The 18482-nt window shown below is 52.9% G+C and overlaps 1 protein-coding gene across 1 annotated transcript in view; it reads left to right on the plus strand.

Annotated features, from left to right (window-relative positions):
- The window catches only part of WWC3 (WWC family member 3), a 104228-nt gene that overhangs the window by 68272 nt on the left and 17474 nt on the right, over window positions 1-18482 (plus strand). Inside the window, 6 exon segments of the mRNA XM_036420475.2 lie at window positions 608-737; window positions 2299-2439; window positions 5642-5715; window positions 12245-12487; window positions 12871-12960; window positions 13819-14387. Coding sequence (XP_036276368.2) covers window positions 608-737; window positions 2299-2439; window positions 5642-5715; window positions 12245-12487; window positions 12871-12960; window positions 13819-14387 — 1247 coding nt within the window.

Raw genomic sequence — 18482 nt, forward strand, 5'->3', positions numbered from 1 at the left:
AAGGAAAGGAAGAAGGATGGATGGATGAGAAGGAAAGAAGGATGGAGAGGAGGAAGGGAAGGTGGGAGAGAAGGAAGAAGGAAGGAAGTGTGAATGCATGGAAGGAAGGAAGGGTGGAGGGTGTTTGGATTAAAGGTAAGAATCGAGGAGTTGAGTAGAAGAGAGAGAGAGTGATAACTTAGAACCAAGATGACATTAAGAAAGAGGTACATGGGGAAGACATAGAGCTTCCAGCTTTGTGCAAGGGGCTATAATGACAGTTCCCTGCTCTCCGCTGTTTCCCACATACTCCCCGCACACAGAGCCCAGAGGGATGGGGTTAGGGCGCGCTTCTGACCGGGCGCTGGGGTAAGCGAGGAAGACAGACCCCCCTCTCAGAGAGGAGGCGGGCAGCCGCGGGCGGGTGCTCAGCTGACGCTCTCGCTGCCTTCCCGTTAGAGGCTCCCACGCGCAGGCTGTCCCACTGGGCTTGCACAGGGTCTCTCTCTTCCTTCGCCGGGACTCATTGGAACTGTTCTCCACCTCTCTGTGAAGCTTTCGAGTTTTTTATGTTCCATGGAATGGGACCGCCTCGCATGGAGTGACAGGAGTTTTCCCTTTTCACCAGGATTGACCGGAAGATGTCAAACACTCACACCACCTACAAGCTGGACGAGGCGCAGGCCATCATGAACGAGCTCCGCACCATCAGGAAGGCCATCTGCACAGGCGAGAAGGAGCGGCGGGACCTGATGCAGGTGGGAGTGTGCCCCTTGGCCCCCTCGTTGGGCTTGTCTTCGTTTAGAATTTCTAAAATATCATACTTATTACATGCACAGTCCATGTATATTCTAAGACATACACGTATGTACAGTAGCACTTATTCATGTATATCTCTTATGTGTGTGCACACATATGTATTTACAACAGTGCATGCCAGTTCCCCAAGACTGCCATCACAGAGGACTGCAAACCAGGTAGCTTAGGACCAAAGAGATCGATTCTCTCAGAATCTAGAGGCCACAGCCTGAAATCAAAGGGTTCGGCTGGGGTCGTTGTAGCTTCATGTTGCTGTTTCCTTGCAACTTCAGTTCTTGTCGTTCCTGTTTGAGAAAAAGCTGACTTTTTGCAACTAGATGCACGCTGGTCTTTCTGCTCCGCACAGGCAGGCACCTGCTGGTGACCGCCGCGCCAAAGGTGTCCTTAAACCAGCGGTCGCCAACCTTTGGGGCCTTGTGGACCACCGGGGGGCGACCGCGGATCTGAGCGGCTTTGTCTTTCTCATATGAGCTTAACCATGTCGGTCCCTCACTGGACGCCGCGGTCTAGACCCAGCGCCCGCTGCGTTAGACTGCCCCTGGGCACCTGGTGTCCGCAGAAAGCGTCTTTTAAGAAATTGTAGAAAGTCTGATTTCTCTAGGACGGGCACCCAAAGGGCTTCTGTCTGCCAGAACGCATGCCTCCTCTGAGCTTTGGCAAACTAGCGGATGTGTGAGGTGGCCTTTGACTACGCAGAAGTAGGATTGAAAAGGCAGGTTACAAAAAGGCGTAAATGTCACCTGGGAGCTGTGTGGCTTATGAAGACCTCAAGGTAGCAGCCATGTGAGACTCCTTTCCTGCTAGGCCATGGGGGATGCGAACCCTCCCCCCACTTCACTGACGTATAGTTCGCAAACCAAATGGTCTGAATTTAAGGTGTACAGTGTGAAGGTTTGCTACACATACATATTGTGAGTGATTACCGCCCTAAAGTTACAGCACCTCCTCCACCTCACAGAGTTAGCTGTGTGTGTGTGTGTGTGTGTGTGTGTGTGCATGCATGTGTGTGTGGTGAGGGCATTTAAGGTCTGTTCTCTTAGCCACATCCAGGCATACAGCACAGTTTTGTATACTGAGTCCCCTTGCTGTATACTGCGCATGTTAGAACTAGAAGTTTGTCCTCGTTGATGGACATCTCCCTATTTCCCCTCCTCCCAACCCCTGGCAGCCTCCATTCCGCTTTCTAGTTCTATGACTCTGAGCATTTGGGAGGGAATTTTTTTTTTTTTTTAAGGAAACAGTTTTGAAAAACAGTGAAAATGGTCCCCCAGTTGTTCTCTGTATCATTCACGCGCTACCAGAAGACTCGAGTGCTGTGTGACTCAGTCACTGAGAGTCGTATTGAAGGTGCACGTGCTGGACGTTTCTTTGAAAGCCGATGGGAACGGGGTGGGTGGTCAGCCCGCCGGCGGGGAGCCGCCGCTGGACCGGAGGGAGATGCCTGCTCTCAGAGGGAGAGGCGCACTCATCTGTTTAAGCGGCCCGTTCCCTCTGTTGCAGAGCCTGGCCAAGCTCACGGACGGCTTCAGGAACAACTTTTCTCTGGCCGATCCGCTGCACGAGGCCCCTCATCACCCCAGCGCACTGGGCAACTCCCACCAGTTCTGCGACGCCGGGTCTCAGACCGACATCATCGGGGAGGTAAGTCCCCGGAAGAATGGAGCAGGAAGGGCGGCTTTTGTTGGTCAGCTCCCATTGGTGTTCCTTTCCCCCTTCCTCCTCAGAGATTCTCTGGCTTTGTGCCATTCGATTTGAAGAGAAAATGTTTCTCACATCCAGCTGGGAGGGTTCCGTGGCCTGGGATGCAGTGACATTGCTTACTACCTCTATCTTTGTGAATCGGATTCTTAAAAATGGCAGAATCCTTTTGAGAGTTGAGTTTAGATGTCTCTTTGACAGACACGTGACTTTTTAGAGTATGGATCAGCTAACCTTTTCTGTATAAAGGTCAAGATAGGAAATATTTGAGGTCTTGCAAGCCATGTGGTCTCCACCACACCTACTCTGTGGTGGTGCTAAGCAAAAGCATCCATAGGTAATATGTAAACTAATGGGAGGGGCTATGTTCCAATAAAACTTTATTTACCCAAACAGGTGGCGGGCCGCATTGGGCCTTCGGGCCTTCGTTTGCTGATCTCTGGCTTAGACCAGTGAATCTCAAAGGCTTTGCGGCTGTGTCGCCTTGGGTTATATTTTGGTGCTCTTTCCTATTCTGAAAGAATGTCAGGAAATGAAGTTGAATTAAAATTTATTTTGTTTGGGACTTGAAAGAATTTCATACCCCTCCCCCCACTTTGATGATTAGTGAAACCTTGAGTTGGCCGCACAAATAAGTTGGCAGTCACATTGGAAGCCACTACTTAAGACAGTGCTGCTGGACTGTCATGGGTAAAGTGTGCCATTTGGTCCAAATGGGTAAACAGTTTGTTCCTTTGGGCTTGAAGATGAAATATCAACAGAATACAGATTGCCCCCTCCGTATGAAATAAAAAGAGAGAAAAGAAAGGGAAGAGCCATTGGCAAAAACCTCTGGGTTTTAAATGATTGGCTAATGATTTGAAATTGTAGCAGGTGGCGCTTCTTTGAGGGACTGCCTGTCAGTAATGATGACTCCTTTGCCTCGGGTGTCCTGGAATGGCCCTGTTTGATTATTCTCAAAAGTAGGACCAGATGTTGGAGGCCGGGGGCCCCTTTGGCTTAAGGAACATGGTCGCCAGGAGAAGACTGTAGGTCAGAAATGTTTGGCATGTTTTGCCTAAAGATTTGGCAGGAGGGAGGGAAAGAAGTGCAAGGCTCCGGATTCCGGGAATAGTTCGGTGCTGCTTATTGTGAGGTCGGAATTAGGAGAGGCTCTGAGCTGGGCTGGGGAAGCGGGCAGGTGGAAGGCTCTCTGGTGGCGCTCAGGGGTCGGGAGAGGCTGGCCATGCTGTTGCGCTGACCCGGTGCGGCCACTGAGGCGGTGACTGGCTGCCTGGGTTGGCAGCTTCCTGGCCCTTATCTCCATGTAAGTGGTTGCTTTCCTCCCCTGTGACGGGAGAGGAGATCGAGGTGCCAGGTTATCCGAGGCCATGCAGCCAGGGAGAGGCGAGCATGAGTTTGAATCAACATCTCTGATCGCTAATGCCTGTGCTTTCCGCTACCTCGTGTTGTTACAGAAAAGTGCAGTTTGCCCTTGAACAACGCAGGTTTGAACTGCACTTACATGATGTGTATCGATCCCTTCATCACTAATCACTCAAGTAGAATACTTTCAAGTATTTGTTGACATGAGGTTATTAAAGAAAAAGCGTAATGGCCATACTATATGGCAGTGGTTCTCCACCTTCCCAATGCCGCAGCCCTTTAATATAGTTCCTCATGTTGCGGTGACCCCCAGCCATAAAAATTATTTTCGTTGCTACTTCATAACTGTCATTTTGCTACTGTTATGAATCGTGATGTAAATCTCTGTTTTCCGATGGTCTTAGGTGACCCTGCTAGCGGTTCTCAACCTGTGGGTCGATTCATAACAGTAGCAACATTACAGTTATGAAGTAGCAACGAAAGTAATGTTATGGTTGGGGTCACCACAACATGAGGAGCTGCATTAAAGGGCCGTGGCACTGGGAAGGTGGAGGACCACTGCTCTATGGTCTAACAGGGGTCTTCAAACTACGGCCCGCAGGCCACATGTGGCCCGCAGAGGAGTCTGATCTGGCCCGCCAGGTTTTTTGGGCAGTGAGCGCAGCCGAGGTGTTACAGTAGGAATTAGTAGTTCATATAGTCCGGCCCTCCAGCTCCCTGAGGGACCGTGATCTGGCCCCCACTTTAAAAAGTTTGAGGACCCCTGGAATAGGTCAGGGCTGCAGATGGAGGAGATTTATTGAAACCAAGTCGTGTGTTTCCGGGACAAAGGAGACGTCACCAAGCAGCTAGTCACCTCCCCACCAATCGCTCTTCCCTTCCGCTCAGGGCTTTACTCCTTCAGTGCAATCCGTGGGGGATCCTTAGGCGCAGCCCGTGGTCGGCAGAGCTTAGCATTTCAGGTCTGACTCCTAAGGCGGTGCGCAGTCTCGGCCATGGAACATCCGGTCCTGGTCCCTGCGCCACACAGCTGTCTGTCACCTTAGCTCTGGTGACCTCCTAGGAGAACATCATTCGTGTTTGTTAAGAAATGAGAGAATAATGGGAGAAGGAGACATACGCAGTATGTTAAACAATAAAGAATCCAAATAAAAGAAATAAGTAAAAGAGAGAATATACTGCCCCATATGAGCTGAATGTTTTGCCTTTGTATCAGTTTTTAAGTTGTCCCGTATTTCTTTTCTTTTTTTCTTTTTTAAAAAAAATATATTTTATTGATTTTACACAGAGAGGAATTGAGAGGGACAGAGAGTTAGAAACGTTGATGAGAGAGAAACATCGACCAGCTGCCTCTTGCACACCCCCATTGGGGATGTGCCCGAAACCAAGGTACATGCTCTTGACCGGAATCGAACCCGGGACCCTTCAGTCCGCAGGCCGACGCTCTATCCACTGAGCCAAACCGGTCCCGGCCCTTATTTCTTTTAAAACCAAGCTGCTGTTTAGAATCACACAACAGTTGAATACGCTTTCATTGTTTAAAAAATGGTCACCAGCGTTGGGAAAGCAAGTCTCCCAGCCCCCTCCCCCTCCCTCTCCCAGCTCCTGTGCATGGTGGCTGCTGGCTGGGGTTCGAGGTATTTCCTTCCAGGCCTTTGGGAAATGGGAACTGAAAGATGAATCAAGATAGCCTTTGTCGTTGAAAGTTGAAATGAATTGTCTATTTTAAAAACATGTCTCTAATATGCTTCTCCCCCCCCCCCCCCCCCCGCCTTGGCAGTTTGTCTTCGACGATAAAACCAGACTTGTGGACCGCGTGCGGCTGAACTGGCAGTACGAGGAGGCCAGGAAGAGGTAGGCCCTCTGCCCATCCCGCCCGCTGCCCCCTTCCCCCCAGAAGCATTCCCACGGGGACCGCCCGCTTACCTGGAAAGCAGAGGCTGACAGAGTGAAATATCTTCATTTATGTGTGGCTTCTGAATACGTAGACCAGAGTTCACGTGCATTTAAAACGGTGAAATTCTCCACATTGCCAATAGGTACGAAGATATGCTTTAGTAAAAATACAGACTTTTTCAGGTCCTCTCGGGTAGTTCAGACCTTTCTGCCTCCCTCCCACCCTCTCCTCCCTCCCCCTTCCTTTTCCTCATCCCTCCTTTCACCTGAGCAGCAGCCCCTCAGCCCAGGTTAAGCAAAATGCTTTTATCTCTTAATATGTGGCTTCTGACCCTCTTTGGCCCCTTGAGGGTGGCTCTTCCACAAAATACCACGGCCTGGGCGAGTCTATGTTGAAGAAGTGGCGTTAGAAGAAGTTTACGTTTAAAAAAATGTGGCTCTCCAAAGACATTTCAATCGTTGTCCTGTTGATATTTGGCTCTGGTGACGAATGAGTTTGCCGACCACTGCTATAGGTTAATGGGAGAAGTCGCACATTGGGGCTGAAAGCGGCTCAGTAAGGATCAGGTCCCCAGGTGCTAGCAGGACCCACCCAGCTCAATGGGACGGAGAGAAGGGACACAGGCGCTGCTGTTCACCTGAGTCGTGTAACACCTGTTCCTGCACATTGAGGCTTGACCTTGTTAGTGAATTTCCAAGGTCGTCTTTCCTCCCAGCCTTCACCCTGGGGGCAGGGGCACGGGCAGAATGGAGAGGCTGTGTGTAGTCGCCTTCAGCACGGGATTTAGGGTGTCACCACACCCCTGCAGGGTCCCTGCTTCCAATGCTGACCCTGCCCTAGCTGGCATGTCCTCATTTTAGAATCTCTCTCTCTCTTCATTCTGAAAAGTCTTAAAACCAAATATTTTCGAAACATGTGCTTCGGAAAAGCTCTAAAGCGTATCTTTGTAAAGTTTCCTCTTGTTGCATAAGAACCGTTATCTTGGGGGGCGGGAGAGGAGTGGCGTGCCTGTGGGGTGCAGGTCCTCTCCGGAAGCCCGGCGTTGGGGTTGGGCCTGCTCCGTATACTGTATCATTCATGATGTCTGCAAACGCGCTTTGTTGCCTTTTTACAAAATGCAAAAATAGCAACAAAAGCGGATCATCTGACCCCCGCTGGAGGCCGGCTGGGCTGACACGGGCCTTTGTTTGCTGCCCGGGTGCTCGCCCGCGCTCCCCGTCTTCCGGGCGCTCCCCGAGGTGTTGGTGGGGGGCTCCCCCTTCCTGCGTGGAGCGTGGCCAAGCCGGGGCGGCCGCAGGCTGACCTGGGCGCCCCGATTGCCCGTGGCGGCTCGGCCCTCCTCCGAGCTGCGGGGCTTGGCCAGGGGACCGGCCCTCCGAGCGCCCGCCTGCCGCCCCCGTCCCGCTGGAGCCGCACGTGGGTGCGGAATGTGCTGTGCTGTGCAGACGCAGAAACATGGTGGCTGCTGCACTCAGGAGCATGATTGTTACGTGTTTTGCTGTGACATTTACCAAACAGCAAGTGGCATCTTTGTTTGCCAGAGATGGCATGCGGAGACGGCGCTTTGGGTAAAAAGCTGAGCGTTTGGGAGAAGAACTCCGGAGGACGCCGCCCTTCCTCGGTGTCTGTCCGCCAAGAGCAGGGTTTCGGGATCGCAGGGACCTGGCCAAAGGCACTGCTCTGGAGCGGGCTCCTGTCCCAGCTGTCTTTTCTCTAAAATGTATATTTTATTGATTTCAGAGGGGAAGGAGAGGGGGAGAGAGAGAAACATCCATGAGAGAGAATCATGGATGCCCCCTGCACGCCCCCTACTGGGGATGGAGCCCTCAACCCGGGGCTATGCCCTGAGCAGGAATTGAACCGTGACCTCCTGGTTCCTAGGTCAGTGCTCAGCCACTGAGCCGCACCGGCCGGGCTTGTCCCCAGCAGCATTCCCACCTTTGTGGGCAGCAGGGGCTGCTCAGAAAGGCCTTTTGGGCCGCACTGGCAGCATTTGACAAGCAGGGGTGCGGAGCACGGGGGCGGTACATCTTGGCTGCGGTGCGCAGCCCCCAGGGATGCTGTTCCCCGCCCCACGCTGCACAGGACGCCCCACACCGAGGATGGTCTCCCCGCATGGCGCCGGGCCCAGGCTGAGCACCCCTGCTCTGTGCTGCAGGATTGCGCATCTTAGCGGGGCCACCCCCATGTGATTTCCTGCAGCTGGCCTGTGTGGGTGACCCCGTAGCTCCCCCTATAGAGATACTGCTGGGAACCTGAGAGATCGTACTTCCGCTCGGCACCTGCCTGCTCCTGGTGTTTTGGAGAAATGTATTCTTGTGTGGTGCGATCACGTGAGGCCTTTAACCTGTTCAATTCCTTCACAACTAATGGAAATACGGAGCAGGGATACCCTGGTTGTGTATGGGTGGGTGTGCACACAAACACATGCACGAACACACCCCAGGGTGTATGTGCATGCTTGAACACACACAGCACATTCGTGTTTACATATACATGCACATATGCACGTGCACTTTTCTTATTTTTATCACATACATTGTACATGCATACACTGCTTTTGTCAAAGGCACCATCAAAAGAGACACACCCCTTGCGCCTGTTGCACCCGCCTTCCCCTGTTGGTGGCTGGTGCGGGCCTTGAGGGCTTCCACGCAGACATTGGAATGAGCTAAGACGTAGGGAGCGTGCCGCACAGCCTCTGTGGCGTTATAAGCATCCTCCCTGACAGGCAGCTCAATGGTTGCCGTTTTCCCCTTTCACAAGCAGATCCGTCTGTTAACAGGCCAACCTTGCGATGATGTCTGGGTCTAGAGACATGTGTATTGAAAGTTTGAAAAGATGTCACCAGCCCTAGCCGGTTTGGCTCAGTGGGTAGAGCATCAGCCTGCAGACTGAAGGGTCTCAGGTTCGATCCTAATCAAGGGCACATGCCTGAGTTTTGGGCTCGACCCCCGGTAGGGGGTGTGTAGGAGGCAGCAGATCCATGATTTTTTCTCATCACTGATGTTTCTCTCTCTCTCCCTCTCCCTTCCTCTCTGAAATCAATTCAAAAAATTTTTTTTTTAATTTATGGCGTTGTGGACAACAAGGGGTTTCATATGTATTTGAACTGAAAGGATGTTAGTGGAAGTGGAACTCATAATTGCAGATGGTAGTATTATTTCTAGAGACTTCTCCAGACCAAACCACCCGTGTCATGACTAGTTTTGTGTTTTCCACTCCGGTCACGTGAGATGTGTCTAAGTGCCTCGTCCTTCCCCTTCAGGAGCGCTGCCTTGGGCCTTATTATAGGGATGTTGGTTAAAATTTATTGAGTAGAAATGTTGGAATTCGTCGAGGCCAGCTTGGAAGAGCAGGTCCTCTGGAAGCAATGTGGATGACGCAGACGGCTCCTTATTTTTAACCTAAGAGCACTTGTTCCAGAACTGTGCACAAACTGTAGCTGTTGCCATAGAAACACGCGCAGTCCCGATAGGAACAAAACATTCGGCCCATCCAGCTTCGCTGTCTTAGTGCCTGTTGCCAGGATGGTTCCTGCTGTTCGTCCGTTGTCAGGAGTGAGTGTGGTGTTAGGATTCCAGGGGAATTGGATCAGTCGCTGGGATTTTTCTTCATTTCTCAAGTGACTGTGTCTCTGGGTTTGGGGGGTGGAGCTTGGCTGTGAGAAACAAAGGCAGGCGTCCCTCACGCTGTAGCTCCCTCCTCTCCATTCAGGCCGAGAAGGAGGCCTGCTTTCCCTTTAAAGACGTGGCTCTGAGGATCTGTCAATCAAATGGCAAAGACGAGAGGGCAGGGAGGATGCTGGGCTATCCTTATCGCACATTCTAGATCAGGCTCTGGCCTTCCCAGTGTAGACTAGAGAGTTGAGCCGAGAGGAACTGGCTTGTCGATATTTAGTTCAATAGGCTCAAGTATTCTCATTGTTCATTTAGATCTCAGGTGAGATTTTCTGGAATGCTTGCTCTTCATTTAAATGGATATTTACCAAAAGGAAACGGAGGAGGGTCAACTTAAGGAGCCTCAGGTCCGTGGCTGTGATTGACATCTGATGGCCGAGGCCGGGCTGATGGCGCTCCGTCATGTCACATCACGATCGCGTGGGACCGAGGCCTGCCTGGACCGCCGCTTCTCTCTAAAAGCAGCAGTGTGCTCAGGAGCTCCAGATGTGGGAGGTTACTCTGGACATGTCAGGGTGCCTCCCAGCTGTGCAATACAGAAAGTGCATTTTTTTTTCCTTGGAAAAATGCAAATCCCATTTAAGGTTTTCCTGTGAATGGTGAGGGTCTGAGTAGCATCTGCGGCCTAAACGCCGTTTCCAGTCATGGTTTCCTGGTGCCGGGGATAACCGAAAAGGTACTCGGGCCGAAATTAGGAGAGGAAAAGTGAGTCCTATTTCACTTGTGTCCACGTTAGACCTGTTCATGAACTTGGAGCCGCATAACCAATAGGAAACGGAATGCTTGACTGAGGATTGCCTCCCCTCTCTCCTCTGCTGTGAGCATAGGGACCCGGATTTAAAGTTTTAGAGGCACTGTGAGAGGCGATGCGCAGGCCATAGGCTGTATCACCTGTCCAAAGCGGGAATCCGTAAGAACACAGTTGACTTACAGGGAGAAAAAAAATCCTCGCCAATGTTAAGCTGCGCTCGGTTCTCTTTAAAAATGAACTTGGAGAAGTTTCCTTTTTGTAAACTTTCATCATGACCTCACTTTGCCTCCATGTATTTAATTTCACTGAAGCGGTTTTCAGAAGAGGCTTTCTGGAAAGTCTGTGCTGCGTTACCCAGAACTGGATGCTGCGCTCGCAGGAGGGTTCCGACCCGGGCCAGCTGCCTGGCCGCTGGGCAGGGCCATCGGGGCTGCGCAGCCGCGCTTGGCCCCGGGCAGGCAGGTCTGTCCCCTCCAGTCCCCCTGCCACCCTCACTGCTCCCGGGGCCGTCCGCCTCCGGGCCAGCAGCGCAGTAGACAAGGCAGATTGTTTGTAGGGCAAAGCCGTCTTGTCCGGCTCTTGGCGAGTGTACAGGGATCATCGAAGGAATCCTTCTAGAGCTCTTGGCTTCCAGGGCGGACAGACAGACACATGTGCCTCCTGACCTGGCTGAGAGCAGGTCCCAGCGGCTGCATCCAGAGCATGGATGAGGGGAGAGAAATGCAGCAGATGCCAGTATTCTGCTGGCCTCCCGCACGGCTCTGCGCTGGACACGCAGTCATTCGCATCATTGTGAGATGGAACTCGTTTTTGCAAAGCACGATCCTTTAGCGCAGACATGCTGGCCTGGTGTTCGGCACAGCCCAGACAGCTTTTCCAGATGTGCTGCAGGAAGTCAGCGCCATCCAGATTCTGTTTCTGCTCCCGGGTCGTCCCTCAGCGTGTGTCTCTGCGTGTCTTTCTCGCCAGCTGTGCAAGCTTACGGGGCCGTGCTGAGGTTGGGCCGCGGTCCTACTTGTGCGTCGCCCACAGTGGGCAGACCTTTTGAGATTTGCTCTTTGCCTCTCCTCCCTCATATAATTCCCCTTTTCTGCCTCGTTCTCTTTTCTGATGGTGGTGTTCCTTGAAGTCTTCTGGGAAAGAGTAGGATTATCTAGGCTTGCTTCTGCCACTCTCAGCAATGGGAATCCTTAAGCATGGCCGCTGACCTGGAGCTGACTCAAATGGAATATGTCTAGTTCAGGAGGAGCCCTGCTTGGTGCAAGGCTGGCCAGCACGTCGATGGGCGGTACCTGAAGGGAGCACAGGGTTGAGAAGGATCCTGAAGTCTGCATCCAGCAGCCAGGATGCCAGCTTTGAATAGTGACACAGGCCCCGGGCACGGGAGCTGGGAGTCTCGGGAGCATGCCCCATTCCCATTTTGGTGAGGATGGTCACATCGGTGTGGAACGCAGGCCCCTGCAAGCACTAAGGCCAGCGAACATCCTCCAGACCAGCCAGGCCGCCAGAAAGCAGAAGGTGCCAAACGTAAGCGGGCATCGCAGGCACCCGGAGGGCTTGTTCCAACGCAGATTGCCCCACCTTGTCCCTCAGAAGCCTGATGGGCACACGAATCCTGTGCTTTCTGAAGGCAGGTGTGGGCATTAGGCACTGCTGCGCAGGCAGGAGCTGGAAGGCCCGCCCCTGTGTCCAGTGGTCTCAGCGGGTGGCGATGGGGGCGGGCGGGGAAGAGCCAGCTGCCTCCTGCTCTGGGACAGGGCCACCCAGGAAACCCTAGTCCGAAACCACAGAGCACAGGGGTGTGGGGAGCACTGCAGCCTCCTGTCAGTTCTTTGACACGAGCCGAGGTGCCAGAGCAGGGAGATGATGCCAAGGACCCCACGTCACTGTCCTACACACCGCTCCCAGATTCCTCATTCCTGTGACTCAGGGTCACTCCGTGCGACCGGCCAGTGTTTACTCAGCGGAGTGAGTTTTTCACATCAGGGCCTGGTGCCGACAACGTGTGAAGACAGTTCGTAAGTTCGTGGATTTCTCCGTTTCCGTTTCTTGCAGAGTCTCAAATATCCAGCAGCAGCTGGCGCAGCTCGAGAACGAGTCGTGGCCCGGCATGGCCGAGGCCGACCGCGACCGGCTGCAGCTCATCAAGGAGAAGGAGGCACTGCTGCAGGAGCTGCAGCTCATCGTGCAGCAGAGCCGGCCGGCGGAGGACGCGGCCCGCCTGGAGGAGGAGCGGCGGCGCCTGGAGGAGGAGATCCAGCGCGCGCGGGCCACCTCCGTGCAGGGCGCCACCGAGAGGTGGGCTGGCCTCACCGTGCGGCGCAGGCCCGGTGCCAGTAAAGAACCAGTTTGCACAGCCAGGCTCTTGGTTGGGGCAGCTACTGCCAGGACCACCTCCTCCCCAAGCAGAGAAGGTGGAGGGGATGTGTGCCTCCTCTCTGTCCACCGCCCACCAGCCATCGAGCTTCTGCAGGGCATTGGGCACTGGTCAGAGCTCCGGCTGTGTATTTCTAGCCAGACAGGAGCAGTCTCCGTACTTGGGCATTTCTGACTTAGACGTGTTGAAAGGATTGAGCCATTCGAACTGAAATCACTGCGGGGAATTTATAGTTGAATTTCTAGTGAGGAAAATGTACTCGCTGTCTTTGAAATCCACCAATGGACTGTCCTCTTACCTACAGGATTCTACTTCAGGAGAAAAGAAATTGCCTACTCATGCAGCTGGAAGAAGCTACTCGCTTAGCATCCTATCTGCAGTCCCAGTTAAAAAGGTAGGCGCCTTGAACAGAGAAAGCTGCACTTCATTAGCAAGTTAAAAAGGTAGGTGCCTTTAAAAGAGGAAGCTACACTTCATTAGCATGTTGAAGGTGGGCACCTTTAAAAGAGAAAGCTATCCTTCACTGCCATGTTATGAATGCCATGTTATGATATGTCCGTGAACTTCACAGTTCCTTTCAGCTTGGTTTTCTCCTCCAGAACTTAAAACCGGAAAGGGTGTAAACACAGACGGAAAAGTGGGTACACTGTATTTTTAAGAGGAGCTGCTAATACATGATTCAAGGCATAGGACCGAACTTGGCTGCAGAATAACAAGTCTGAAGTCGAGTATCTCCAAGGGTTTTGTAATTCCCAGCTTTAGGGATGTGTATGTCCATCTTACAAACATGCACACGGCCCTTGTTATTTTAGCTTTTTTTAAAAAAATGGTTATGGTTATTTTTTTTGGTTATGGGTATTTAAAATATGACCTGGAAGCTCAATCATAGGTCTGGTTTCCAAGTCCTCGCTATGTTGGGAAGGCGATGGGAAGGCTTTCTGTGTGTGCTTTTCTGTTATTCCTCGAGAGAATGCCAGGAGGTAGGAACTGTTCCGTCACAGCCCCCAGGAGAGAGCGTGAGCTGGCCACGTGGACTCTGCTAGCCCGCCTTGCAGCTGGACCTGGAACCCAGGCTTGACTCCCGCCGACCCCCGAGGAGACAGGGCATATCCCCGCAGGGTCTCCCTCCCCGCCTCCCCCACCCCGGGCTGTGCGCAGGTGTTAAAGGTCACGCTGTGGTCCACGGCAGAACAAGGCAGGCCCTGTTCCCTCGGAGCAGACTTTCCTAAGGGTGCAGGCGCTCTCGTTTCAGCCTGTCCGCCAGCACCCTGACGGTGTCTTCCGGGAGCAGCCGGGGGTCCCTGGCCTCCAGCCGCGGCTCGCTGGCCTCCAGCCGGGGCTCCTTGAGCTCCATCAGCTTCACCGACATCTACGGCCTGCCCCAGTACGACAAGCCGGACGCCGCCGAGTGCAGCCAGCTTCTGCGCTTTGATCTGATCCCCTTCGACTCACTGGGACGGGACGCCCCCTTCTCCGAACCCCAGGTTCCCCCTGGCTTCCAAAAGCAGAGGCGCTCCCTGGACACGCCCCAGTCCCTGGCGTCCCTGTCCTCCCGCTCCTCCCTGTCCTCCCTGTCTCCCCCGAGCTCTCCCCTAGACACGCCCTTCCTCCCACCCTCTCGGGACTCCCCCTTGGCCCCACTGGGGGACAGTTTGGAGGTGCCAGGCCTGGGCACCCTAGACAGACTACGGGCCCAGGCTGTGGCTCTGGGAGAGGAAGACTTGCAGGGCGCAGCGGCCCTGCCACCGAATGCATTCCCTGGGGATGGGGAAGGACCTCGCGAGCGAGGACCCCAAGTGGCAGCCATCGCCACTGGCACACGTAAGTATGGACAAGTCCCGGGGGTTTCCCCAGCCCTGGGAGGAAGGCTTCTGACCCAGGGGAGGAATCCTGGGTAAGGGCACGAGGACAGCCAGCTTTAAGCTCAGGACCATTGAGAGGACGTGGAGGGGCGCAGGCTGCTGTCACGTGGGGCTTCCCGCTCTGTCCTGGCAAGGCCATCGAAATTGGCAAAAGAGTCTTGCCCAGGTGTTCGCCTTGTTGTCAGGATGTGCTGAATCGAGAAGAGCCACACAGTCTCCCACATTCAGAGGCAGATAGGTGCCGGGGGCCCAGCCAGCCATCCGGGGCGGGTCCAGGTGGGACAATGCCTGAGTGCCGCCTCAGGGAAATGTCTACTCCCCTTGTCTTTATGACTTCATCTCCTCATCCTGCGTCCTTGTAGTTAGTCTTCCAGGCTGTAGTTCTGTCGAGAGTGGGAGTGAAAATAACTGGCATAATTTCAAAAGCTGTGCCGGTGAGCATGTCATTTCTACCAGATCCATTTCTCTGGTGGAATTCAAACCGAGAAACGTAGCCACAGGGAGCTTCAGCCATCCAGTTGCTGGTAATTCAGCTTCTGGCAGGAGGTGCTGCTGGCAGCCAGTGGGCGGAATGCTGCTCAGCACGGCGGTGCAGTCCCCCCCCCCCCCCCCCCAATGGAGAGAGAGTGATCCAGCCCAGACGGCCGTAGTGCTGAGGCCAAGAAGTCCCAACCACAATACTGATGAGTAGTTCAGCAGCAAAGGGTAGAAATCAAATGTGAAGAACAAACCAGGCTGTGTCATGGGAACAGCCTCAGACTGGCAGCTCAGAGACCCTAGCTTCTGAGCCCTGCCTGTGGACTTGCCAGGTAGGTGTCTTTGAGCACATTCCTGGACGAGGCTGAGTCTTAGCTTCCCCGCCTTTGAATGAGGTGATCTTATGGGCTCTTCCGTTCACCACCATTCTACCTAGGAGTTTTTTTGCACATGACCATGCTGGTTACTATATATACATCTATATATATAAAAGCCCAAGCAACCAGCTGACCGGCCAACTGGCTGGTAACTATGATGTGTACTGACCACCAGGGGGCAGACATTCAACGCAGGAGCTGCTGAGCGACAGCCCGGGACCCCTCGGGGGATGCGGGACTGCTGGTTTCAGCCCAATCCCTGAAGGCCAGGCCGAGGGACTCCACCTGCCGGAGGGACCCCACTCACTCTGCAGATGCCCTTCCAGCCCCAGCACCACCCCAGGTGCGGCCAGCCGGGGAGGGACCATGGGAAATTGACTCCATGGTGTGTCTGGCCCTTCTCGCCCTGCCCCGCCCTGCCAGTCACCTTCTAATTGATTTCCTTTCCATGTGCACGAATCTGTACACCGGGCCTCTAGTATAAAATACCAGCCTCTGTTAACTCTTACATGTTTAACCAGCGACCTATTCTGTTCTGAAGCAGCCCGGGGTCATTTTGGCATCTATCATTTACCTTCCCCTCTGTGTTTGCAAACACACCTCTCCTGTCCCCAGATGCAGTTTCTGTCATTCACGTAAACAGGTGATCCCATTCGCTTTGTTCTTTATAACCACAGGTTCAGGGCCCCGTGTTTACTCCTTTCATTTCCAAAAGAAAATTCACAACAAGGACTGACGTGCACATCTGTTTCTGCTGAAGCTTGCTTTCTCAGTGCCCCTGCCTCCACACCAGCTCCTCTTTAAGGGCCGAGCTACGACAGTATCAGTCTCATTTTGCAGGGACCTGCACAAGGCCCAGGGGTCCTTCTGGGTCAAGGGAACGCCAGGGCAGGAAAGAGAAGAGCTGACTTAATTTCTGATTTCTTAGTTCTTCCTTTCCCCTTTGTGGCCTACCTTACAAGGCTTCAAGCTTAGACTCAAAGGTTCTTGCACATGCTGTGGTCAGATACTGCCACCTGGTGGTGTATTCTTGCATGACACTCAGTTGACAGATCCTTACAAACTAGAAATGAGGCCTGGACTGGGTAACCAGCTTCAGGCAAGGACACGGGGTGACTCCTTGCTTCCCTTTGGGCTTGTGGACATGCCCGATCCCAGAGTCATTGTCGCTTCTGTGCGAGGACCTTAGCACTCGTGCTGTTCTCCTGCCCTTCATTTCTGAAGCCCAAGGTCACATAGTTCCCTCTGACTTTCCGCTCCAGGCTCGCTAGGTACAGTCTCAGTTTGACCTCAAGCAAGTTTCAGTTAGATGAAATGTTAGGAAGATAAAGTTCAAAATTGCCCAAACCCACAAGGCAAGCCGGAGGATACACTATGTTCTGTTCGGTTTCGAAGTAGTTTGAAGGAACAAGATGGTACAGAGAAGTACGCAACAGATTGTAATCTGTAACATTTTCCACATTTTTGCTACAGTTTTATCTTCCCTGAGTTTCAGAAGTCCAATGTGTCATCATTTTGAAATACTTTCCATTTTTTCTTTCCTATTGGCATTTGCTAATCTAAACCCACGGACTCCTTGACTTGACTCATCTGTCCCCTGATACTTTTATTATATTCATACTCGGTTTTAAGATTGTTGGCCCCAATTCTGCAGTTTGTTCACTTTGTGCTCTTTTTTTATCTCTTTTCCTCATGCGACTCGCCAGAAGCGCTCACTGTAAGTGACCTTGGACTCCTTCACCTTGTTGGTCAGGCTGTGCACGTCTTCATCCGGGGAACCCATGTATCAGGGTGCTCGGGGTGGCCATGGGGCACAGCTCAAGTGGTACTTTCATGAAGTTCAGCAATTGCCATGATTATTGTTTCAGCATTGACAGCCATGCCTGCTAAAGTTGTGTAAGGAAGTACTTCTCTAAAAGCTTGAAGTCTTTATTCTTCTATATATTTCCCCCAGATTTTTTAAAAATACAATTCATATATATATATATATATATATATATGTGTGTGTGTGTGTGTGTGTGTGTGTGTGTATACACACACACATTTTTTGTTTTTTAAAATTGATTTCAGAGAGGAAGAATGAGAGAGAGGAAGAGAGAGAGGGAGAGAGAGAGAGAGAGAGAGAGGGAGAAACATCAGTGATGAGAATCATTGATCGGCTGCTTCCTGCATGCCCCCCACAGGACCGAGCCCATGACCTGGCTGGCCCTAACCAGGAATTGAACCCTGACCTCCTGGTTCATGGGTCGATGCTCAACCACTGAGCCACACCAGCTGGGCTCCCCAGGTTTTTAATGGCTTTCATTATTTCAATATGCTAAATGGCAGCTTTGCTCACAGCGTGATTTCCATTACATTTTCTTTTTGTCAAGCAGTGTTGATGTCCTTAGGTCTCAGTGTCTGTCTGTCTGTAATGATGAAAAGGTGAGATCTAGAGAACGGCTGTTTGGAAGATTGCTTATCCCTGACCTCACGGGCATCGCTCCCATGGCTCATCTCGCTGCGCATCTGTTGCCTCGCAGCTGACAGCGGGCTGGCCCCACAGGAGGGGTCCGCTGTGCACTCTTTCACCCAGGCAACTGCTCGCCGCACTTCCTCCCGCCAGCTCTGCTCCCAGTGGCTCCAGGTTCAGGGGCTGAGCCTGGGGTCACTGAGGAGTAATGCCTTCATTTCCTTTGCTTCTTCACCCTCCTTGCAACGAGAGAGAAACTTGTCTGAGTTGCGCCATAGCGTTCCAGGAAGTGCTTATTGTGTAGCTTACTCCCTTAAAGCAGGGGTGGGGACGTCCGGCCCTCGGGCTGTATGAGGCCCCTGAAATCATCGGGCCTGGCCCTCCAAGGCATTCGGGGTGAGCTCATTCAGTGTCTGACCACCCGGAGCAGGCTCATGTGGAAGGGAATGATTTTGTAGGGCCCGAGAAGGATGTTACACATCTCCCCGTGGCCCTTGACAGGAAAAGGCTCCCCACCTCTGCCTCAAGGAACGGAAGGCCATGCCGGAGCCCTGCCGAGGATCAGGGCTGGGAGTGGAAATAGCAGTTTTTGTTTGCTGGGATCCTTGCATTAAACCAGAGGGTTCCATCCGTAATTCAGAGCTGGGGACTTTGTGTCCTTCCAGATGGCAGGGGTGACGGCGGGAGCTGGACCTGGGATTCCTGATCTCCAGTGTGAGCCAGTGGCTCCAGCCACCCCTGGCCTGGC

Source organism: Pipistrellus kuhlii, unplaced genomic scaffold, assembly GCF_014108245.1.
Source record: "Pipistrellus kuhlii isolate mPipKuh1 unplaced genomic scaffold, mPipKuh1.p scaffold_m20_p_69, whole genome shotgun sequence".
NCBI lineage: Eukaryota > Metazoa > Chordata > Mammalia > Chiroptera > Vespertilionidae > Pipistrellus > Pipistrellus kuhlii.